The sequence below is a fragment of the Vicugna pacos genome, chromosome X (assembly GCF_048564905.1).
Source record: "Vicugna pacos chromosome X, VicPac4, whole genome shotgun sequence".
NCBI classification, from domain to species: domain Eukaryota; kingdom Metazoa; phylum Chordata; class Mammalia; order Artiodactyla; family Camelidae; genus Vicugna; species Vicugna pacos.
This window is the reverse complement of record NC_133023.1, coordinates 57841147-57866028: the sequence shown is the minus strand read 5'-3', so window position 1 is coordinate 57866028 and position 24882 is coordinate 57841147. Positions and strand designations below refer to the sequence as shown.

The following is a 24882-nucleotide window of genomic DNA, read 5'->3' as shown; positions in this document are numbered from 1 at the left end:
TACTTTTGTTACAGTCTTAGAGCAAGTGATAAGTTGCCTTTTATTACTATGCATGGTTCTTAAAGTCAGAGATCGTTTTCTTACACATGTATGAAATATTTATAAATTTATAAATAAATATTTTCCACAGTAACTTTTCAAGATGATTTGGATGGGAGCTCCATCAAAATAAGTATAATGACAATAATATTGTTCCTATTACTTGAAACTACAATTTATTGTTCAGGGTACCCTGTTAAATATTGTATGCATGTATAAAACATCTTTCATGATGTATAATCTTTTTTATGTGCTGTTGGATTCTATTTGCTAATATTTTGGTAAGGATTTTTGCATCTATGTTCATCAATGATATTGGTCTGTAGTTCTCTTTTTGGCAGTGCCTTTGCCTGGTTTTGGTATCAGGGTGATGGTGGCTTCACAGAATGAATTTGGGAGTATTCCCTCCTTTTCAATCTTCTGGAAGAGTTGGAGAAGGACCAGTATAAGTTCTTCTTTGTATGTTTGGTAGAATTCCCCGGTGAAGCGGTCCATTCCTGGACTTTTGTTTGTAGGGAGGATTTTTATTGCTAATTAAATTACATTTCTAGTAATCTGTTGTTCAAGTGGTCAGTTTCTTCTTGATTCAGTTTTGGTGGACAGTATGTTTCCAGAAACTTGTCCATCTCCTCTAGGTTATCCTTTTGGTTCCATATAGTTTATCATAGTATTCTCATATGATATTCTGTATTTCTATGTTATTTGTTGTAATTTCTCCATTTTACTTTCTTATTTTGCTTATTTGTGCTCTCTCTTTTTCCTTCTTTGTGAATTTGGCCAGAGGTTTGTCGATTTTATTTACTTTTTCAAAAAACCAGCTTTTGGTTTGATTGATTTTTTCTATGTTTTTTTAAATTTCTATTTTGTTTATTTCCTCCCTGATCTTCTGCTGACTTTTGGGGTTTTCTGCCCTTCTTTTTCTAGTTCTTTCAGCTGGTGGGTTAGATTGCTTATTTGAGATTGTTCTTCTTTTTTGAGGAAGGCCTGCTTTGCTGTAAACTTCCCTCTTAGCACTGCCTTTTCTGCGTCCCATAAATTTTGGGTGGTTGTGTTTTCATTTTCATTTGTCTCAAGGTATTTTTTAATTGTAACTTTGATTTCATCATTGACCATTGGTTTTTTAATAACATGTTGTTTAATTTCCATGCTGTCCTTTTTTTCTCCTTTGTTTTTCTGTAGTTGATTTCTAGTTTCATGGCATTGTAGTCAGTAAAATGCTTGAGATAATTTCTATCTTCTTAAAATTGTTGAGGTTTCTTTTGGCCCAAGTACATGATCAGTTCTAGAAAATGTTCCATGTGCATTTGAAAAGAATGTATATCCTATTTTGGGGGGATGTAATGCTGTGGAAATACCCACCAACTCTAATTTTTCTATTGTATCATTTAATTTCTCTGTTTCCTTATTTATTTTTTGTTTGGAATATCTGTCTAGTGATGTCAATGTGGTGTTAAAATCTCCAACTATGATTGTATTCCCATCAATATCCCCCTTTATCTCTGTTAGTAATTATTTTATGTATTTAGGTACTCCTATATTGGGCGCATATATATTAATGAGTGTAATATCCCCATCTTGTATCACTCCTTTAATCATTATACAATGTCCTTCTTTATCTTTCTTTATGGCCTTTGTTTTAAAGTCTATTTTGTCTGAAATCAGTACTGCAACACCTGCTTTTTTGGCTTTTCCATTTGCATGGAATATCCTTTTCCATCCTTTCACTCTCAATCTATATGTGTCCTTCTCCCTAAAGTGGGTCTCTTGTATGCAGCATATTGAAGGTTCTTGCTTAATTATCCAGTCTGCCACTCTATGTCTTTTAGTCCATTAACATTTACAGTAATGAATGATAGATGTGTGTTTATTGCCATTTTGAACTTATTTTTGCAGTTGATTTGGTATTTCCTCTTTGTTCAGTTCTTCTTCCTTCTGTGGTTTGGTAATTTTCCATTGTATTATCATGGATTTTATTTAATTTTTGTGACTCCCTTGTTAGTTTTTGGCTTGTGGTTACCCTTTTCTGTAAGTCTATTAGCCCATTACTATATCTCAAACCCATCCTACCAAAAGGAAAAAATACTCGATATTTTCTTGCTTCCCTCTCCCACTCTTAATGATTTAGATGTATTCTTTTACAATTTCTTGTTTATTTTATTTGTAATTCATGCGTTACAGGTTGATGAGTTTTGACAAATATATACAGTGGTGTAAATATCACTACCATCAAGATATAGAATATTTACATTACCCTCAAAATAGTCCCTTTGTCCCTTTTGCAAGCATTTGTCTCTCTCTCTCCACCCTGGCAACCAATGATCTATTTTCTAACTCTATAATTTTACCTTTTTTAGAATGTCATAGAAATTGAATCATATAATACATAGCTTTCTGACATATTTCATTTAGAAATATACATTTAAGATACATCCTTGTCAGTGTATGTATGAGTAGTTTGTTCCTCTTTATTGCTTAGTAGTATTCTATATAATAAATGTACTACGATTTGCTTATTTATTCAGTAGTTGATGAGCATTTGGTTTGTTTCCACATTTTGGCTATTATGAATAAAGCTGATGAGATATAATTATCATTTATGTTTTTATATAAATATAAATTTTTTGCTGGGTTGTATAGTAATTGTATGTTTAACTTTATAATAAGCTGCCAAACTGTTTTCCAAAGCAGTTCTACAATTTTGTAGCTCTATCAGTGATATATGAGAGTTTCAGTGGCTCTACATCTTCACTGTCACTTAGTGTTGTCAGGATTTATTAAACCATTTTATTGTGTATGAAGCAGTATCTCCTGTGGTTTCAATTTGCCCTTTTGTAATAACTAATGATAAGCATCTTTTCGTGTGCTTGTTTGCCATCTGTATATCTACTTTTATGAAGTGTCTAGGTCTTCTGCCTATTTTCATTGAGTTGCTTGTCTTATTATTGAGTTGTAAGAGACCTTTAAGTGTCTAGATAGAAGTCTCTATGTTTTTGAGCAAATAGGACTCCTCTCCAGGGGAAAAACAATTAGGATCAATGGGAGGAAGTTACCAGGAAGAATATTTCTGCTTAATATGACATTGATGTGTCTAACAATCAGAATTATCCAACAATAGAATGGGCTGCCCAAGAATTATTAAATTTCTTCTTCAAGTGTTCAAATGAAAGCTGGATGACCATTGTTAGGGATAACACAAAGCAGATTTATGTATTGTGGAGACTGTTGGACCATATGGCATCTAAGAACTCTTCCAAATCTGAAATTTTATAATATTAAAGTAAATCAAGTCAACATCATAATAAGGTAGAGGTCTTATTTGTTGTGTAAAACAAGTAAATAAATCCTGAAGGAACCAAGCTGGGATTGTGTTAAACCTTGCCACTCCCCCAGCCAGTGAAAAATTGGCTAACAAATTTCTAGCCACTGTATAGACAGTAGAGTCCGTTATGCTTTGGTGTCCTCTCTGAATATCCCTGACAGCATGGAGGTATTGGGCTATATTTAATCAAAAAGATACATACAGAATGATGACATCTCAACTATCTATTTTAAGCCAGGAAAGTAGACAAAGATTGTTCCCCAAGAAATGTTGCCCTGTGTACTTTTTTATCCCCAAGATCAATGAATCAATGAAATGTTATTTAGATATTGTCAAGAAGGGGGCTGAAAACAAACCATTTTCCTCTTGTTGAACAAAGCTATGGTATGTCTGTCTCTGAATTCTGTGTAGTTTTTATCACCATATGTCAGAAAACAAATTACTAATATTTAAGAGGAAGGAAGGGAGAGAAAGAAAACTGATATTAAGTCCATAGATTATGTGAGATATTTCCATATTTAAGTCGATTAGTTCTCACAACAACCTGACAAGGTTGTTGTTATTGTTGTTGTTGTTGTTGTTGTTGTTGTTGTTGTTGTTGTGTGTATGTGTGTATGCACATATGATGAGATCAGCAAGGTTAACTAGTTTCTCAAGGACACAGTTATTAAATGGCAGATCCAGAGTTGAAACCCAAGTCATCTGATTCCAAATCGATTCTATTTTGCACAACACCTCGAATGCCCAAAGCAGACCAAAAAGAGAGGCCTCTTTAGCATGGAAAAACAAAAACTGAAAGGGCTATAATTCAAGTTTATAAACACATGAAGGCTATATATTTTGTTTAGCTTCGTGTTGTTTACCAAACTCCAATACAGTGGAACTAGAAAACTCTTTCAAAATGAAAACACTAAGTTTAAGGTAACTAAAATGAAGTCCGGCTTTGCACAGTGGCTGGCAAACTTGTGACTCATTACCCCCCAGAACTGGTGTAGACTGAAGACATAACCAGCTTCATAAAAGGTTTATATAAATTGATGAGTGGTAGATGTCTAATGGGTAATTAGGATACTTGGAGACAACTCTAACTTCTGAAGTTGATATCAATAAGGAAATCCATACTCTTTCAAAACATGATACCATGTGTTGGTGCTTGAATTTGATCTCACCATCAAAGAGACTCCTGGAGAAAGCTGGCTAAACCTTAGAAACAACTCTTGAGAAAGTTTTTTATTCTCCTTAGGGGTAGCTAAATCATAGGAGCAACTCTTGAGCAATTCTTGTATTCTCATGAACTGTCCTTAGCCCCTTGATTACAACCTATGGGCCTCTAACCCCATTCTCTGCAAACATTCCTTTAAATAGCTAAGAGACAAAGTCTAACTCTTTGTTAGAGCTTTTAAGGCAGTGAAGTAAAGTAAAGCAGTGAACTCAAATATTAGAGTCAAGACTTCATTGCTAGGTGTCCTATTCAAAGGTAGAAGTGACTGTCTAGCTGACAGATTATCCCCTGTTCATAATCTAGGAGTTTCTGTCTTGAGCCAAATGAGGATTTTAGTGAGAACTCTTAATTGCTAAAGTTACAGCTGATATTCCTATTTGAATTATAGTATGTAATTGAAAGGTACACCCCTCTCCTGATTATTCCTCTTTACCAACTCAAATGCTTTTCAACTTATATAAAAGATATTACACAAAATAGTGTCTTTTTAAACTAAAGATAGTTTCCAACAATAGCTTTTAAAGAAAAAGGGTATGCTAGATAATTGCCACAGTTACAGCCTTAGCATTTATGTATCTGAATATTATAGTATAGCATCATTGTTTTCTAATTTTCCCCATTTTGGTTTTCATCTTGCTGGATTCAGAAAAATCTATCTGCTGCATTCTTATTCACACAAGAATATATATGCATGTGCACACATGCACACATACAGATAGACACAAAATCACTCACTTCCCATTATTAGTCCCTGGGAGCAACACCTAGAAAGGCATCCTGCTGGCCAAAGATGTTGCTAATAACAACTGCTGCTTCCATCATGTTATTTCAGATTCCATAATTTTTGTCAGGCTATTTATGAATCATTATTTCAGGAAAAAAGCTCCAGTATTCATTCTCACTTTAGAAGCTATTCCCACAATGGAATATTGACATTCTAACACAGTGACTAAATTAAGAACAGCTGCATGCTGAGGTGGATTTTTTTTTCCTTTGGCAGTTGATCATTTTCCTTATAGCTGATTTCTTCTGAAAACCTTTGCACATTGTGGAAGGAAAAATAATAAAACACTTAAAAGGCTTTTCACTTTCATGTAGTAATCACAGTTACAACAGCTTTTGATGCCCCATGACTGTGATTACTACCAGATAATCAAAGGGCTCTACTTCATTTACTTGCTTTAAAAAGATGTTTTCCAATTTCATTCCAACGTCAATGAGTAGTAGTAGTTCAGGGATATAGTTCTCAAGATTTTTGATTTCTCTTGTGATCTGAAATATCACTGGAGCATCACACTTAAAAATAAATACATGGTGTCTCTGAAGTTTATAGGGATGATTATTCTAGGTTAAAAATTATTAATTATAAAGAAATACGTATTCCTGAAGGTGCTTAGGGAGCCAGCATACAGAGTGGGTGGAGTGCTCCAGGCTGAGAGAACAGCTAGTGCTAAGGTCCTGAGGTCACTGTGAGCTGCATGTTGAAAGTCTTGTTTTGTCTGAATGAATATTGATCTTGCCTTAAAAAAAAGAAATATGTTTCTCATTTTTTAAGGTAGAAAAAGAATAGATGTCCATACATTTGGAACCATAGTTTAGGAAGATTATATATATATAGGGAAAAACACAAATTTAAGACTCATGGGGCATATCCATAATTCAGTAATACTCATTGCAGGATGAAATGTGACAGAGATATGGTAATTGACTGCCAAGGATATTGGAGAGGAGCTTCCTCCTTGGAATGGTAGGCTGAACAACTTAATGACCTCTAAGGCCCTATTTCTCATGATCCATCTGCCTCAGAATCACCTGAGGGGAGTTGCTGGATTCTTGGACTCCATTACAGACTACTGATTAAGAATCTCTGGCATAAAGCTTGGGAATCTGCATTCTAATAACCTCCTGAGGTGATTTTGATGCACACTGAGATTTGAGAACCATTGCTCTAAGGAAAAGAGCTCTGGACCTAAGTGAGGAAACCTGAATTTTGGCTCTATTGCTTCCGTAACTGCTGGGTAACCATATTCAAGTCACTTGCCCTCTCTAGGCCTCTGTTACCTGTCTATGAAATGAGGATTGTCAGCCAAGGGAGGCTTATGTGGAGTTCTAGGAGGTGAGTGGCCCAAACGAAAAAATGCACGAGGAGTTGCCATACTGCTGGGCAGACTTTAGCCAGAGACACCATGGGGTTAACAACACTTTATTGCCACAGGGAGGTGCACACCTATGATGCACCTGTCCTGCTTTTACCTGTTTTTTGTCAACACATGCACAGTCTGAGTTTTTTTGTTCATTAGGCTTACAGAATATCTCTAGCACATGCGTACTTCTATTTTCTTTGTTCTAAACCTTATATAATTGATGGGGAAATTATTTACTGCATACTATAAACATGCTCTGATTGTGGCCTTGGGTCCCACGGCCCTAACTCATCTCAAGACCAGCTCACATTCCACCCCCTAGGTTGTGGGGACCCTAGCCCACAGGGCAGAGCATTGTGCCCAAAGACCACAACAATACAGAGTACAGCATCCTACCAATACACAGACAGCAACAATAGCCAGGACAGTTAGGCTTCATTTCCATAAGGACGTCAAGGATGACCGCCAATTCTTAAGGGGGTCTTGAGTTACATGATCTATGCGCTCCAAATCCTGATCTATTTCATGCAATGCCTTAGCTACTTCCTTTTGGTGATCTGGTATATAGATACAACATTCAATATGTAATATAGCACATGTGCCACCCTGGCTTGCAGTGAGAATATCTAATGCCATTCTATTTTGTAAGACCACCTTTCACATCTGGGTAGTCTCATCTAACAACTCCTCTATAACTCTTCTAGTAACATTCAGTACAGCTGATATGTGCTGAGCCAAAACTTCTACCTGCAATTCAACACTGATGGTCCCAGCACCAGGCAGGAACTGGGCCATGGGATAAAGCCACCAAGCTGCACCTCGGTACCACCGGGTATGCAGTGGGTCCCAGTTTGTGGGGCTCTCTGTTAAAGTGGGCCGGATATGTCTGGGCAAGTAAGCTCTACCCCAAGTACAGCACCCTGTCCATTTAGCCGGGAGATAAGGCCACTGTGGGTGCCACATACCCACAGGTACCCTGGTGGCAGGAAGTCAGTGGGTTTTGTGTCAATTAGAGGTCATCCATCCAACCAGGTGGAGGCATTTACATTATAAGTAATTTTGGCACATAGCTCTTCTGGGAGCCACCCCACTGTGCGGTTTGGAGCCTCATGTTCAAACGGCTGCTCAGTACAGAGGGGGCTTAAATTTCTCACCTTTACATGAACACTATTCATCCATCCCCACCCATTCCATACAGTCCTTCCAATTAGCTGGGGGGGGCATTGCCCCGCTCACGTCAGAGTATCTCTTCAATAGTCTGCTGCTGAAAGTCCCAGGGCAATCTCGCTGTCCTGTTGGCATTCCATTGAATCAAGGTGCTCCAATTGGCTCTGGACATGGGGTGGAGGTGCTATGGCAGTCCATCTCCTGTGTCTATGGGAAGTTCAGTACAGACCCAACAGTGAGAGGCATTGTGGACTCGTGTGAATGTGTGTGCCCAGGAGAACATGGAATTTGCTGTTACCCTGGATGGAAGGACAGAGCAGAGGTGGACACCATGATTGGCAAATCTCTCCCTTCTGGGAGGATGCAAGCCACTTCCTCATCCTGTGAGAGTACAGTGGCAGGAAGGGCTGTTCACCCACCCACACTAGGTTGGTTACACTCTGGGAGAGCTTCAGGAGCTATCAGTGGAATTGCCCAAAGCCGTAGGGCTTCTGCTCCTTTAAGTAGGGACACTCCTGCCTTCCCTAGAGTAACCTGCACAGCAAAAGGCCATTCCCCCACTTGTGGGCTTACCTACAGGGCTTTCTCTAGCCCATCGCCCCAGGGTTCCAAAAGGGCAAGCCAGGGGCCTTCAGTCTTGACCTGATTCTTCCACTTCCAGGTGTCCTGTTTTCCCTAGTTCAACACCCTGGGGGTGTGTAATATTAATGCATGCCTCACTATTGAGACATCAGAGGCATTCTGCACAGGCTCAACTCTGAGCCTCCGAATGGTCCCTTGTAATAACTTTTCCAGTGGGCTCATACCTCTATGGCAAGTTGTTCATTCAAAACATGTACCGCCTATGGCAAGACACTGTTCCAGCCTCACCCTTGTGGTTTGAGAGCCCTCAGTTTGTCCTTTAATAGGCCATTGTACTGTTCAGTCATTTCTGCTGCTTGAGGACAGTAAGGCACATGCAATATCCAGTTAATATCATTTTCCTTGGCCCATTCCTGGGTCTGTTGGGCAGTAAAAGGGGTCCCTCTATCACTTTGTATTTCTAAGGGAGTCCCATAGAAGGCCCATAAAACTTTCAGTGCTCTAATAGTAGAGTCTTGTGTAGCTTGGGCACATGGTGAGCAAAACCTAGACCAGTAGTGGTGTCTACTGCTGTCAGCAGGTATCACAAGCCCATACTCGGAGCAAAGGGGCCTACGTAATCTATTTGCCATGCCTTCAATGGCTGAATTCCCCGTGCAATCTTCCCCATCTGTTGGGGTCATTGCCACTGGTGCGGGTGGTGCTTAGTACACCATGGACACTGCCGCACGGCATCTTTGGCTTCCCTGTGGCTCAGGTGCAGGCCCCACAGGTCGGCTACCTGCCTCATTGTGTATGAGCCAACATGACCAAGTTTCTTATGGAGCCAGGGACCTATGTCGGGTCCTGGAACCATAGCCTATACAGGGCAAAGTTGGGCTAGTGCGTCAGCAGCATCATTGCCCGGTGACAGGGCTGGAAGGTACCCTGGTATGTGGTAAACAGTATACTGGCCTTCTTGGCCTTTATCCCATAACTTTTTCCACATCTGTTGTCCCCATAGGGGCTGGTGCCCAATCATCCAGTCTTGCAGGGCCCATTGGGATATCCACAATATAAGGCCTCAATATATGGCCCAACTATCTGTACAAATCTGCAAGGGGCTAGGTTCACTCATCAACACCAGCCATACTGCCCGTAACTCAGCCCATTGGCTGGATTGGCCTACTCCGGTCTCATACCAGAAGGCTTCAGTGGCAGGGTGCAGTGCTACTGCAACCCAAGTGGGCGGACTGCCCTTACAAGATCCATCAGTATACCAAGCAGTTCCCGGGGGTAGCCCTTTACCTTCACAAAAGGGACTGGGCACAGGGCCCACCTCTTGTTGTGGGAGCGTCTGTACGTCAGGCGCAACAAATCTCACAGGCCCTAACACCTGCTGCAACTCTGCAGCCAAGGGGCTAGTGGTGTATTGGGCTCTCTGTTCCAAATAAGCACCCCACTTCGTCAGAGTTGGGGTTTGGGCAGTTCCTGATCAGGGTTGGTTTGCTCATGTCTGTACCCATCCTGTAATAGGGTATGTGGTCTGCACTTGGACCTCTTGCTTCCCTGTCAGGGGTTCAGTGGCAATCAAGGATGCATAAGTTACTAGAAACAGTTTCTCAATCAGAGAATAATGACATTTAGCCCCTTTCCACAACTGAGACCAGAATCCTATGGGCACTTTCCGTTGCCCATGTTTTTGCGATAAGCCCCAGCCATATCCATCATTGTCCACATGGACTGTCAACCAGAAAGGGAGGTCTGGATCTATAGTGTGCAGTGGGCAGTGCTTGTGCTTAGGCCACCGCCCTCTAATTTTTAACAAATGCACATTCGGTCTCATCAGACCAATTCCAGACTTCTTCCTTTTTAATCAGTTTATACAGGGATTTGGCTATTTGGGCCAAATGAGGAATAAACACCCTCCAGTATCCCAGAAGACCTAAATAAGTCTAACTGTTTAACTGTTTCAGGGCAGGAATATGCCTGGATTTTGTCTATTACTGCTTCAGGCAGCACTTTTGTCTTATCCGACCAGACAACACCCAAGAATTTGACAGAATATCCAGGTCCTTGCACTTCGTCCTCGTTCATGGCACACCCCCAGCTCGCCAGGGCTTCTCGCAGCGCTGTGGCACTGGTTTCCAAATCTGAAAGAGAATCAGAGGTTAGCATTATGTCATCAATATAATGGAACAAGTGAACAGTATCTGGTTTGCTCCATGTAGCCAGGTCCTGGGCCACCAGGCCATGGCACAATGTGGGGCTGTGCAGGTATTCCTGTGGCAACACAACAAATGTCCATTGTCTGCCTTCCCAGGTGAAGGCAAACTGTTCTTGGCTCTCACGGGCTATATCTATTGAGGAGAATGCATTAGCCAGGTCAATCACATAGTGACAAGTACCCAGTTCATGGGACAGCTGGTCCATCAAATCTGTTATATTTGGCACAGCTGTATGCATGGGGGGAGTGACTATTCAGTTCCTGATAGTCCACTGTCATCCTCCAGAAGCCATCTGGCTTCTGCACTGGCCACACTGGAGAGTTATATGGGCTATGCATAGCCTGAATTATACTGGCTTCCCCAAGCTTCAGAATAGTCTGTCCTATTTCCTCATGGCCTCTGGGCAATTGATATTGCCGGACCTTCACCACTCATGTGGCCTGTGGCAAAATCAAAGGTGTGTTATGAGGATGCCCCCGTATAACAGTTTTCACCATGTGAACTCTCAGGCAAAATTTCCCTTGAGTCATCTGTATTTGCAATCCTTGCAAAATGTCTATCCCCAGAATATACTCAGCTACTGGGGATATATGCACTTCATATGCAGCAGGGGGCAGACAGCCAATGCCCAAAATCAGAGTCACTCATTTAACACACATTTGCTTGTTTCCGTATCCTTCTATATCAACCCATGGTCCCTGAAAACGTTTCGGATTTCAATGCACAAATGTAATTTCAGCTCCTGTGTATACTAGTGCCAGCACTTGCTGTTTATTCATGGGGGACCAGTGGGTAGTCAGTTCAACATGTGGCCTCTGGTCGTCGGTGTGCCCCATGTCCCAAATACCTTGGCCTTCCTCCTAGTCCAGGAGGAAATCAGCAAAGGCCACCTCTCGGGCCTGATGGGAGGTTGGCAATGGAGTATATTGTTGCTCAGGCTGTAATTTCTTCCATAAGGCCATCAGCACCTCCAAAGGCTGGCCATCTAATTTTACATGGTCCAGGCCAGCTGCCAGTAAATCACACCATGTCTGCCAGCGATCTAGCTTTTGGGGCCCTCCTGAAGCTGGAGCATTTCCCTTTTTCCTCCTCTGTGTGGACTTCCCTTTCTGAGTCACTGCATGGGAGGAGGGGGTCTTGGACTCACCTTGAGTCTTAGCAGCATGTACCCCCTTTTGGCGCACCTTTATGTCCCCCAGACGAGCCAGAGCCTCAGTTACTTCATGTATGGAGCGGTCTACATATGGTGCTAGTAGCGTTGCCATAGTCCCAAACGTTCCCGTTGGGCCATTAGCCAAAATCAAATCTTTCATTCGAGCTGTAAGGAGCTCATCATCTGGACTACGGAAATGCAAAGAAAACATCATCTGGCGCATGCCCATTTCCCGGACAACTTGCGGTAAGTCCAAATACGTGGTCCATTTACTCACGTGTTCAGGCAAATCCCCTGCACTTTCCGACACAGTGTGTACAGCAGCCATTAAGCAGCTTATCAGCGTATGGTTGCCAGCATCAGCATTTGACTGGGGAATAGTTTGCAGCCTCTGCTGCAGTGAGGGGACAGTTGTTATGCTGGCCAGCTGGCCCTTCTCCTTCGGAGGTAGCTTAGTCTGGTCAGCCCCATCATCCCAAAGGTGCAGTAGCCATGCGGGGATTGACTCATCCATACGCTGCTTGCATTGCTTTGCCAGGTCTCTCAATTCCATTGATGTGTAAGACGTATAGGTGGTTTATCGTGTCACTCACCATGGCCCTGCAGGAATTCCCCCCTGAGCCATGGGCTCCTCCATTTCCATCCACTACCTCACCATGGGCCATAGACGCAGTGGAACAGGGGGAGGGGTCGGGCTTATCGCTCTCAGGGGCAGTGGGACCAGAGCTACACAGGCATAGCTGCTCTCAGAGGTGGCGGAGCTAGGACCATGCAGACAACTTTTTGCTGTGCTGGGTCTCTGCTTAAGCTCCTCTTCTTTGCACTGCAACTCCTCCACTTGCATCTGTAGATCTCTCATGTCTTGGCTACCTTGCTGTAAAACAGATAAGAACATCCAGGCCACCCTCCCGGCTGCCTCTCAGTGGGCTAATGGGACATTATTTTCTAACAGCTCCAATGCCCTCTGGATGCCATCTGGTCGGGGTGCCACTGTGTCCCAATCCTCGATTGAGCCCACATCAGCAAATAGGCTGCCACCAGGTACCATACAGAGGTAGGGGGCTACTTTGCTTCCATCAGAGCATCCCCGTCAGGGGCAGGGGGTTCAGAGGGAGCACTCACCTCATCCTGCCGACTACACCAAATGTCAGCCGAGGGAGGCTGATGTGGGGTTCTAGGAGGTGAGTGGCCCAAATGAAAAAATGCACGAAGAGTTGCTATACCGCCGGACAGGCTTCAGCCAGAGACACCATGGGGTTAACAACAATATTGCCACAGGGAGGTGCACACCTATGATGCACCTGTCCTGCTTTTATGTTTTTTTGTCAACACATGTGCAGTCTGAGTTTCTTTGTTCATTACGCTTACAGAATATCTCTAGCACATGTGTACTTCTATTTTCTTTGTTCTAAATCTTACAAAATTGATGCATGCTTGGAGCAATTATTTACTGCATACTATAAACATGCTCTGATCGTGGCCTTGGGTCCCATGGCTGTAACTCATCTCAGTACTCCGATCGTGGCCTTGGGTCCCACGGCCTTAACTCATCTCAAAACCAGCTCACAAGGATGTTGAACTAGATGATCTGTATGCTCTCACCTAACTCTCAATTTTTATGAAATCTATAGTATAGTCCCTATTCTACCAATCTACTGAATGACTTCGACTTAGTCATTTAACCTTATGAGTCCTCATTTTTTATCCATCTGTAATGGATAGAAGTTATAGAAGTACTCATAATATCTATGAATCTTTGGAAAAAAGGAGTGGGAGCCAGCTGTTTCCAGTTCTATGATTAAACCAGGTTTAAATTTGTAGTATGACCTAGAACAAGTTAAAATTCTACACTTCCCATCTCAATCATTAGAACTAAAAACAAAGTAAATGCCCTCAAAATACTACCAAGTGTAAGAGTTTAGTTCTCACCATTCAGGTGATCCAAATTGCTGAATCTTATTAAATTTGAAGTGCAAAATGAGAAGGTAAACATAAATTTAGTTTCTCCTAATTTATTTGGAACTAAAAATTCAATACTCCTGTTCTGTAATAAAGGAACAAGGGTTGATATGTGTCCTATCTAACTTAGTCATGGAATCTTCCCTGTATAAGCCTCATAAAATCAAAGAAACAAACACATAGCAAAAGGTAACAGAAAGAAACAGTTTAGAAGTCTTGCCTAAGATAAAAAATTCTAATAACATTTCACAAGGGCGAGGCTGTGTTAGAAGAGTCACTTTCATTCATTGTTGATGAGACTGTAAAGTATATAAAGAATTTTAATGGCAGTTTGGCAATATCTACCAAAAGGCCTGTGTTTGGACCTAGGAATCCAACTTCAGGGAATTGATCCTATAGATATTTTTAGTGCATGTGCCAATGACATATATACAAGACTACTCATTACAACATTATTTGTATTAGCAAGAGAAGGGGAAAAAACTAAATTTCCATCAGAGACAATCTGGTTAAATAAATTATGGTACATTCATGCAGTGGAATTCCATGCAACTTTTTAAAAGGAGAATGAGGCGCTTCACTCTTTCCAAGTTATATTAAGTGGAATGACCTCCAACTTATAGCAAGTGAAAAAGACATAGAATGCAAACAGTGTGTATAGAATACTGCTATTTGTGTGAAAAAACACACCATTTTGGTACTTTTATATTTATAAGATCTGATAGGATACAGAATAAAGTCATGACACTGTGACATCTGTTGCTTTCAGGGAGGGGAACTAGGTGGCAGAGGGACAGGGATAGAGGGAGACTTTTCACTATGTACTATTTTGAACCTTGTGAATGTATTACCTTTCAAAAGAAATACAATGAAAAAAATTTAATATAACAAAAAACCCATGTGTATTGTGTTTATATATTTATATAAACATATAAAAATAGAAGATCTAGAATGATAATACATCAAACAGCGAATATGTATTATGCCTTAGGAGGGGGAGGTGGGAGGTTAAGATACATGTGTGTGGTGGACATTTACTTTTCACTTTTTATTGCTTGAATTCCAAAATGGGACTTCATAATTAAATAAATCAAGCACATTAAAAAGGTCTTGTACAATAGGGTTGGGAGCACTGGGCCAAAAGAGTGCAGCTTTTTTCAATTTCACCATAAATATATGAGAGGCTCAGCCCTATTAACTTGGTCTTGAGTCATATCATTCCCTTGAGTCTTTTTGATGGATTGAAGTAATAAGACCTTACCATGCAAGGACTCACAATGTAACAGTAAAATGACCTTCAGTCTTATAATGACCTCTTTGGAGAATACTAAAATTTCCCATAAAAGAAGATCTATCTAAAAGGCAAAGAGTATAAAAAGAAAAGCGATGGGGAGCTACTTTGACAAATGTCTCAAAGGTAAAATTTACATTTCAAAAGTGTGTAGTCTTTGGGGCTACTGAAAAATAAACTTTTGATTTAGAGTCAGAAGTCCTGAGTTTGAGACATGGCTACATTATTTAGTAGCTTTGTGACTTTGGATAATCAACTGCCCCTGATAGTTAATCAACCATCCCTGTCCTAGTACTTATCTCACAAACTTGTTGAAAAGATAAAATTAAATAATATTAAGAAAGCACATTATAAACATTGTAGCACTGTGCAAATACTATCATAATCATCTTTTGTCAACCACAGTGTCAGAGACAATGACAGTTGGCAACAGTAGCCTCCCCCACATTGTCATAAGGGACATTTCCCCTTTATTCCCAGAATTACATGGCAACTTTAAAAATATGCCACTTCCAGAAAGCCTCTGATTCCAAATTTGGCATTATAGATTGTTTCTGTAACTGCATGGAAAAAGGTAAGAATTAACATTTCATAATAGTAGTAGAAAATTCTTGGTAATAGGAAAATAAAATATAGACTTGTTTTTTAGCTTAACGTCTTTCTGAACTCTTAAGAATTGATGAAAATATAGCGTAAAGACTGATTTTTTTCTTAAATTTCAGTTATCTACCTCATATTCTATCATGCCATCTTTGTGTTCTTTACCTGGACCTACTGGAAGTCTATTTTTACACTCCCACAGCAGCCAAGCCAGAAGGTAAGAGAACTGATTACTTCATAAGGGCTTAAAACAGAGGAAAGTAGAAATGCCAGTGAGGCAAGAAAAGGGCACAAAAAGGAGCAAATAACCTTCCATGACAAAAGAGATTCGGGGTAATCTTAAAAAAGGACTCATAGTCATAAAGGTAAATTAAGAATAACATAGTCTATGGAAGGGAATTTGTAAAATCATGAGCCATGATTATCTTTAAGACGAGGAAACAACTACCTGCATTGGTGATATAGAGAAACAAGAAACCGCTTGGATCATGAGGACTCATCTAGGTCAAGTCTATGAAACTGTAATGATTTAGAACCCAGTGAAACTCTAGAAGACAACTAGAAAAAATTACAATAGTTAAATTAAACATTGTACTCCCTTGAATGAAAGTGTTTCATGCAATATTGGGGAGGGTTCATCAAGAAATTTGTAATCATATCAGGAATTTATAATGTGTGACTACTGTGAAACAGATTAGGTTCCAAAGTAGAACCAAAAAGTGGAAAACATTTTATTTCACTAGCCTCTAAACATTATGGAATCAAAATTGTATACAAAAAATAAAATTAAACACAAGTGAATGTAGTAATGCAAAATTGAGGAACATAGATATAATATATATAGAAAATAAATAGAAAAATTGCAGAAGTTCTTCCTTATGATTAATTATTTGAAATATAAATGGATTAAACTATCCAATCAAAAGGCAGACATTGGCATAATGGATAAGCATTATCATCTATCTTTATGGTGTCTACAAATGACTCACTTTAGAACCAAAGACATAAATAGGTTGAAAGTAAAAGGATGAAAAAAGTTATTTCAAGCAAATAGTAATTAAAAGAGAGCAAGGGTAGCTATACTAATACCACATGAAGAGGCTTTAAGCCAAAAACTGTTACAAGACACAAAGAAGACTTTACTGAGTGTGTCAGAAAGATGACAGAGTAGAAGACACCAGCCTCTACCCTGCCTACAAAAAACAACAGACAGCTATGCATGAATGAAAATATCCTTGAGAGGGCTCAAGAGTCTAATTAAGAACCTGCAGCAACACAATGAAAGAAAAAAATGAAGAATAACAACACAGAAAGGATTGCTGGGGAAATCAGCACAGCTGAAATATCTGAAAGGGGCTAAGAGTAAAGAAACAGAACAGTGGTTATCAATACGGACCCTGTGGCAGATGCCAGTTCAGTCCCCAGTAGCCTGCTCTGTGGAGGACACTGGCAACTTTTGCTGCTGAGGACCTCGGCAGCTCTCATGACAGTCATGAATTCCCACAGCTTTAACAACAGAGGACCACACTGTGTTTGTTGGTGTTGACCCCAGCAACCTGCTCTGCAGAGGATACTGGTAGGTTTTTTGGCTGAAGTAACCAATAGCCAACACTGCCACAGGCTTTCCAGAGAGTGAGGCACTGCTGAGACCTCTCTACAAGAAGAAGCCACTGTTGTGCTGCCCCAATACCAGGGTTGCCACCCCACCCCCATCTTATGCTTGGTGTAGACACAAGAGCTATAGTGGCTCCATGTGCACCTACCACCAGACCCCAGCTCCTGCCACCAAACTCCATGCATTCCCATGCTCCAGACGCTAGCTCCATGGCTGCTCCACATGTACCAACAACTCAGTCACCAGAGCCACTGACACTGCAGGATATCCTGTACCCCAGACCTCGGAGACACTATCACTCCATGCACATGTGCTCTGGACCCTGGATCCATGGCCACTCTGCAAGTGCCCACACCACAGTAACTGGAGCACTGCTGCAGTGGGTGCACCTGCCCTCCAGAACCCAGGTCCATTAGCTACTTCACAAATGCCCAAACCTAGGACACCAAAGCCACCACTGTAGCAGGCTTATTCATGCACCATTCATGCCTATGCAGACCATAGCTCCATAACTGCTCTGTAAGTGCATGCACCTAACACAATGGAGTCATTGTCACAGTGGGAGTGCTCTTACCTCAGATTCCAAAGCCTCTTTAGCTCTGTGCAAGCTCTGGACCCCTGCTCTGTGGCTGCTTACAATTACCTGCACCTTACACACCATTACCAATACTGCAGTGGTGGTGTGCCTGTACCCCAGGCACCAGAACTACCATCGCCCTAGACCCCCTGAGCCACTCTAGTAGCTTCATTCATGCCTCACTTCCAGATTCTGACTCCATGGCTGCTCCATGGGCACCCATGCTTCAAACATCATAGGCAACCATTGTAAGTGTGCCCATCAGATGGACCCAGAGCCTTGAGGGATTCCCTTGGCCATAACTTCCACTGTGGTAAAAAAAAAGAAATCAGGAGGACCCCAACAGCCTTTACCACTGAGGATCCCAATAGCCATCACTGCTCCTGCAAACACTCACAGCCTTGGCCACTAAGGTCCCTTTCACTCTTCGCTGATACTGATGACATCTGACAGAGCTGCATAGAGACTATACCACTGCACCTTCCCTGGAGTCAGAACTGCTTCATCTTACCCAGATGGCAGCCTTGTTCCCATCAATAGATGAAGGTCTTACTCCACTTAAACCAGTCCATAAAATCTAGAAGAGGTGATTGCTTCATCAAGTGTGAACACATCCATGCAATGCTACAAGAAATGCAAAACCTCATGGAAAAATAACACCACCAAAGGAGCACAATATTCCAGTAACCAACTGCAAAGAAATACAGATCTATATTCTAAAAACCCTCAAAATAATTGTTTTAATGAACTTGTCAAATTAGAAGAGAACAAAGATAGACAACTCAACAAAATCAAGAACAAAACAAGAATTTAAAGATAAATCATAAAAAAGAACAAAAAAATCTGAAGCTGAAAAATACAGTGAATGAAATGAAAAATGATATAGAGAGCATCAACAACAGATTTGATCGAGCAGAAGAAAGAACCTGAAAAGTTAAGGACAGGTGAATTAAAATTACCCAGTTAGGGAAACAAAAAGAAATAAGAATGAAAGGGTGAAGATAGCTCATAGGACCTATGGGACATTATCAAGCTTAAGAATGCATGCACTATGGGAATAAAAGGAGAAGACAGAAAGAGACAGAAAGCTTATTTAAACAATTAATGACAGAAAACTTCCCGAGTGTGAGGACAGATATGGATATGAAGGCACATCAAGCTCAAGAGTCCCCAGAAAGTTTCAACCAAAAGAGAACTTCACCAGGACATATTATAATCAAGCTATCAGAAATCAAATACAAAGAAGAAATTTTGAAAGCAGCAAAAGAGCTGTTACACACAAGGAAACAAACATAAGGCTATGAATGGATTACTCAACAGAAGCCTTGCAGGCCAGGACAGAGTGGAATGATATATTAAAAATGCTTGTAGAAAAAGATTATCAACCAAGGTAGATTACCCAGCAAAGTCATCCTTCAGAAATGAAGGAGAGATAAAGACTTTCCCACCAAACAAAACCTGAAGGAGTTCATCCCTGGAAGAACTGCCTTATGAGAAATGTTGAAGCTGAAATGAAAAGATGCTAATTTTAATAAGAAAACATATGAAAGTTAAAAAAAGCTCACTGATAATGGTTAATATATAGAACACTTCAAAATACTGTAATACTGTAATGATGGTGTGTAAATCACTTTTAACTCTAGGATAAATGTTTAAAAAAAGTATTAAAATAACTATGAGTAGGGGAAGGGTATAGCTCAGAGATAGAGCATGTGCTTAGCATGCATGAGGTCCTGGGTTCAAACCCCAGTAGCTCCATTAAAAAAATAAGTAAATATAGAGGAGGCCAAGATGCCTAAGTAGTAGGACCATCGTAGCTCACACCCTCCCACAAATACATCAAGACTCACATCCATGGACCTACTCTGCCAACCAGAGCACCTGCGGAACTCCAAAAGAACATCGTCCTCTTCAAAAGACAAAGAAGCCAAAAATCTGGTAGGAGAAAAGGAAAAAAGAAATAAGAAAAGGCAAAACAGTGCAGGACTGGTCCCATGGGAGGGAGCAGCAAAGGAGGACTAGTGCTCATTGGCTGGGTCTCCCCATCTCCAACCAAGAGGCCAGCGGGATGGAGGGGGAGCCTCTGAGGTTGCAATCTGTATGGAGCCGCCCTTAACCGACAGAACTAAGTTAAATGGGCACAGAGGGTCCCTGCGACACCCAGCCTGAGATGTGAGCCAGTAGCTGGGGACTGGGACAGGCTGCCCTAGCCAGGCAGAGGACTGGGGCAGCTGCACTGAGGCAGCCCTGGGGGACTGCAGGGTGCTGTGTGCCATGGATGAGTGGCTACACAGGGCAGAACAACCTGGGCCCTCCATAAAGCAACATGGCTGATGTGCCCTGGGGGGGAAGGGTACATACCCCCATCTCTGAAAACCCACAGAAAACAGAAGGTTTTTGGTCAAAGAGAGGTGAGGCTCAGGCACAGCCGCCATATCCTCCAGCTCTTAGCACCCAGGTGGGGCGGGGGCGAAACCTGAAACTGTACCTAAGGCCTTAGCAGCCTCAAAGGCCAGACAGAGACTTGTCTACAGCCCGAGGCAGATAGGATAATTCCCCCCTATTGCCTCAGAGAATTCACGCCACCAAGACAAGGAGCTGGGTTTTGGCCCAGAGCAGGGGCGGGGTTGTTCCGCATCTTCCCTGAACCCGCCTACGGGGCGCCAACTCGAGGCAGAGAGGGTAGTAGCACAGAGCTGCAGAGTGACCGGCACCAGGAGATGGTGGGTAGCTCCCCGCCTTTCCAGCAGGAAAGCAGCACCTGACCACAGTGTTGGGAGGGGACGTGAACCGCCCTCCTAACTGGTCAGTCAGCAACATCTCACTGCGGCATAGGGAAGGGCAGTGACCCGTCCGCCCACAGCAAAGGAAAGCTGCACCTGACCCAGTGTTGGGAGGGAGAACGATATGTTTGCCGAGAGGCACTGGGAGCAGCACAGACGAGGGCGCCAAAGAAGGGCATCTGGAAACAGCAAGCTAAGTTCACGAAAGAGGGTGAAGACAAAATGACTTCTCATTAAGAGCACACAGTCTCCAGAAAAACACTTTCGACTTCTTTTTTAAACACATTTTATTGATTTATAATCATTTTACAATGTTGTGTTAAATTCCAGTGTTCAGCAAAATTTTTAAGTTATACATGAACATATATATATTCCTTGTCACTTTTTTTCTCTGTGAGCTATCATAAGGTTTTGTGTATATTTCCCTATGCTATACAGTATAATCTTGTTTATCTATTCTACAACTTTGAAATCCCATCTAACCCTTCCCACCCTCTATCCCCTTGGCAACCACAAGATTGTATTCTATGTCTATGAGTCTATTTCTGTTTTATATTTACACTTAGTTTTCTGCTGTTGTTGTTGTTTTTGTTTTTTAGATTCCACATATGAGTGATCTCATATGGTATTTTTCTGATTCTGGCTTACTTCACTTAGAATGACATTCTCCAGGAGCATCCATATTGCTGCAAATGGCATTGCGCTGTCGGTTTTTATGGCTGAGTAGTATTCCATAGTATAAATATACCACTTCTTTATCCAGTCACCTGTTGATGGACATTTAGGCTGTTTCCATGTTTTGGCTATTGTAAATAGTGCTGCTAGGAACATTGGGGTGCAGGTGTCATCCTGAAGTAGGGTTCCTTCTGCATATAACCCCAGGAGTGGGATTCCTGGGTCGTATGGTAAGTCTATTCCTAGTCTTTTGAGGAATCTGCACACTGTTTTCCTTAGTGGCTGCACCAAACTGCATTCCCACCAGCAGTGTAGGAGGGTTCCCCTTTCTCCACAGCCTCTCCAGCATATGAAATTTCTGGATTTTTGAATGACGGCCATTCTGACTGGTGTGAGGTGATACCTCATTGTAGTTTTGATTTGCATTTCTCTGACAATTAGTGATATTGAGCATTTTCTCATGTGCCTTTTGATCATTTGTATGCTTTCCTTGGAGAATTGCTTGTTTAGGTCTTCTGCCCATTTTTGGATTGGGATGTTTATTTTTTACTTATTGAGTCGTATGAGCTGCTTATATATTCTGGAGGTCAAGCCTTTCTAGGTTTCATTTGCAAAAATTGTCTCCCATTCCATAGGTTGTCCTTTTGTTTTACTTATGGTTTCCTTTGCTGTGCAGAAGCTTGTAAGTTTCCTTAGGTCCCATTTGTTTATTCTTGCTTTTATTTCTTCTAGAAGAAAATTTTTGAGATGTATGTCAGATAATGTTTTGCCTATGGTTTCCTCTAGGAGGTTTATTGTATCTCCTCTTAGGTTTAAGTCTTTGTTCCATCTTGAGTTGATTTTTGTGTATGGTGTAAGAGAGTGTTCTAGCTTCATTGCTTTACAAGTTCCTGTCCAGTTTTCCCAACACCATTTGCTGAAGAGACTGTCTTTATTCCATTGCACATTCTTGCCTCCTTTGTTGAAGATAAGTTCACCAAAAGTTTGTGGGTTCATGTCTGGGCTCTCTATTCTGTTCTATTGGACTATATGTCTGTTTTTGTACCACTACCATGCTGTCTTGATGACTGTAGCTGTATAGTAATTTCTGAAGTCTGAGATAGTTATTCCTCCAACCTCTTTCTTTGTCTTCAGTAATGCTTTTGCAATTCTATGTCTTTGATGGCTCCATATAAATTTTATTATGATTTGTTCTAGTTCTGTGAAATATGTCCTGGGTAATTTGATAGGGATTGCATTAAATCTGTAGATTGCCTTGGGCAATGTGACCATTTTAACAATATTGATTCTTCCAATCCAAGAGCATGGAATATCTTCCTTCTTTAACTTCCTTCATCAATGGTTTATAGTTTTCTGTGTATAATTCTTTCACCTCCTTGGTTAGATTTATTCCCAGATATTTTAATACATTGGGTGCTATGTTAAAGGGGATTGTTTCTTACTATCTTTTTCTGTTGATTCATCATTAGTGTAAAGAAATGCAACTGATTTTTGAATGTTAATCTTGTAACCTTCTACCTTGCTGAATTCTTCAATCAGCTCTAGTAGCTTTTGTGTGGACCTTTTAGGGTTTTCTATATATAGTAACATGTCGTCAGCATATAATGACACTTTTACCTCTTCTTTTCCAATTTGGATCCCTTTTATTTCTTTCTCTTGCCTGACTGCTGTGGCTAGGACTTCCAGGACTATGTTGAATAGGAGTGGTGATAGTGGGCAGCCTTGTTTTGTCCCAGATTTTAGTGGGAAGCTTTTGAGTTTTTCACCATTGAGTACTATGCTGGCTGTAGGCTGTCATATATAGCTTTTATTATGTTGAGATATTTTACCTCTATACCCACTGTGGCGAATGTTTTTTTTTTAATCATAAATGGGTGTTGAATTTTATCAAATGCTTTTTCTGCATCAATTGAGATGATCATGTGGTTTTTGCCCTTTCTCTTGTTGATGTGATGTATTACATTCATTGATTTGCGTATGTTTAACCACCCTTGTGTCCCTGGGATGAACCCAATTTGGTCATGATGTATAATCTTTTTTATGTGTTGTTGAATTCTATTTGCTAAAATTTTGGTGAGGATTTTGGCGTCTATGTTCATCAGTGATATTGGCCTATAATTCTCTTTTTTTGAGCTTTCTTTGCCTGATTTTGGTATCAGGGTGATAGTGGCTTCATGGAGTGAATTTGGGAGTATTCCCTCCTTTTCAATCTTCTGGAAGAGTTTGAGAAGGACTGGTAAGAGTTCTTCTTTGTATGTTTGGTAGATTTCCCCGGTGAAGCCATCCGGTAGTGGACTTTTATTTGTAAGGAGGTTTTTAATTGTTATTTCTATTTCATTTCTAGTGATCAATTGTTCAAGTGGTCAGTTTCTTATTGATTCAGTCTTACTGGACAGCATGTTTCCAGAAACTTGTCCATCTCCTCTAGGTTATCCATTTTGGTTCCATATAGTTTTTCATAATATTCTCTATGATATTCTGTATTTCTATTTTGTTTGTTGTAATTTCTCCATTTTCCTTTCTTATTTTGCTAATTTGTGCTCTTTTTTCTTCTTTGTGAGTTTGGACAGAGGTTTGTATTTTTATTTACTTTTTCAAAAAAACAGCTTTTGATTTGGTTGATTATTTCTATGGCCTTGTTAATCTCTAATGTATTTATTTCTTCCCTGATCTTTATAATTTCCTTCCTTCTGCTGCCTTTTGGGGCTTTTTGTTTCTTTTTCTAATTCATTCAGCAGGTGGGTTAAATTGTTTATCTGAGATTGTTCTTCTTTTTTGAGGAAGACCTGTATCACTTTCAACTTCCCTCTTAGCACTGCCTTCGCTGTGTCCCAAGATTTTGAGTAGTTGTGTTTCATTGTCATTTGTCTCAAGGTACTTTTTAATTTCAGAATTGATTTCTTCATTGACCTATTTTTTTAATAGCATATTGTTTAATCTCCATGCTTTCCTTTTTTTCTCCTTTGGTTCTCTGTTGTTGATTTCTAATTTCGTGTCATTGTATTCAGTAAATATTCTTGAGATAATTTGTATCTTCTTAAAATTGTTGAGGTTTCTTTTGTGCTCAAGTATATGATCAATCCTAGAAAATGTTCCATGTGCACTTGAGAAGAATGTATATCCTATTTTGGGAGGATGTAATGCTCTGAGAATATCCACCAAATCTAATTTTTTCTATTGTATTATATAATTACTCTGTTGCTGTATTATTTTCTGTCTGGAAGGTCTGTCTAGTGATGTTAATGCAGTGTTAAAATCTCCAACTGTGATTGTATTCCCCTCAATATCCCCCTTTATCTCTGTTAGTAATTGTTTTATGTATTTAGGTACTCCTATATTGGTGCATATATATTAATGAGTGTGATATCCTCATCTTGTATCACTCCTTTAATCATTTTAAAATGTCCTTTATCTTTCTTTATGGCCTTTGTTTTAAAGTCTATTTTATCTGAAATCAGTACTGCAACACCTGGTATTTTTGGCTTTTCCATTTACATGGAATATCCTTTCCCAACCTTTCACTCTGAATCTATATGTGTCCTTCTCCCT

At 40.6% G+C, this 24882-nt stretch overlaps 1 protein-coding gene across 4 annotated transcripts in view; it reads left to right on the top strand.

Moving 5' to 3' along the window:
* ZDHHC15 (zDHHC palmitoyltransferase 15) overlaps positions 1–24882 on the top strand; it is a 111359-nt gene that overhangs the window by 15934 nt on the left and 70543 nt on the right. For 3 of the 4 annotated variants that reach the window (XM_072955851.1, XM_006217166.4, XM_072955850.1), the window contains exon 3: positions 15806–15900. In XM_072955851.1, the coding sequence (XP_072811952.1) occupies positions 15806–15900 (95 nt within the window). Of the gene's footprint in view, positions 1–12764; positions 12888–15805; positions 15901–24882 lie in introns of those variants that run through there. The other variant, XM_072955852.1, reaches the window with a different exon arrangement.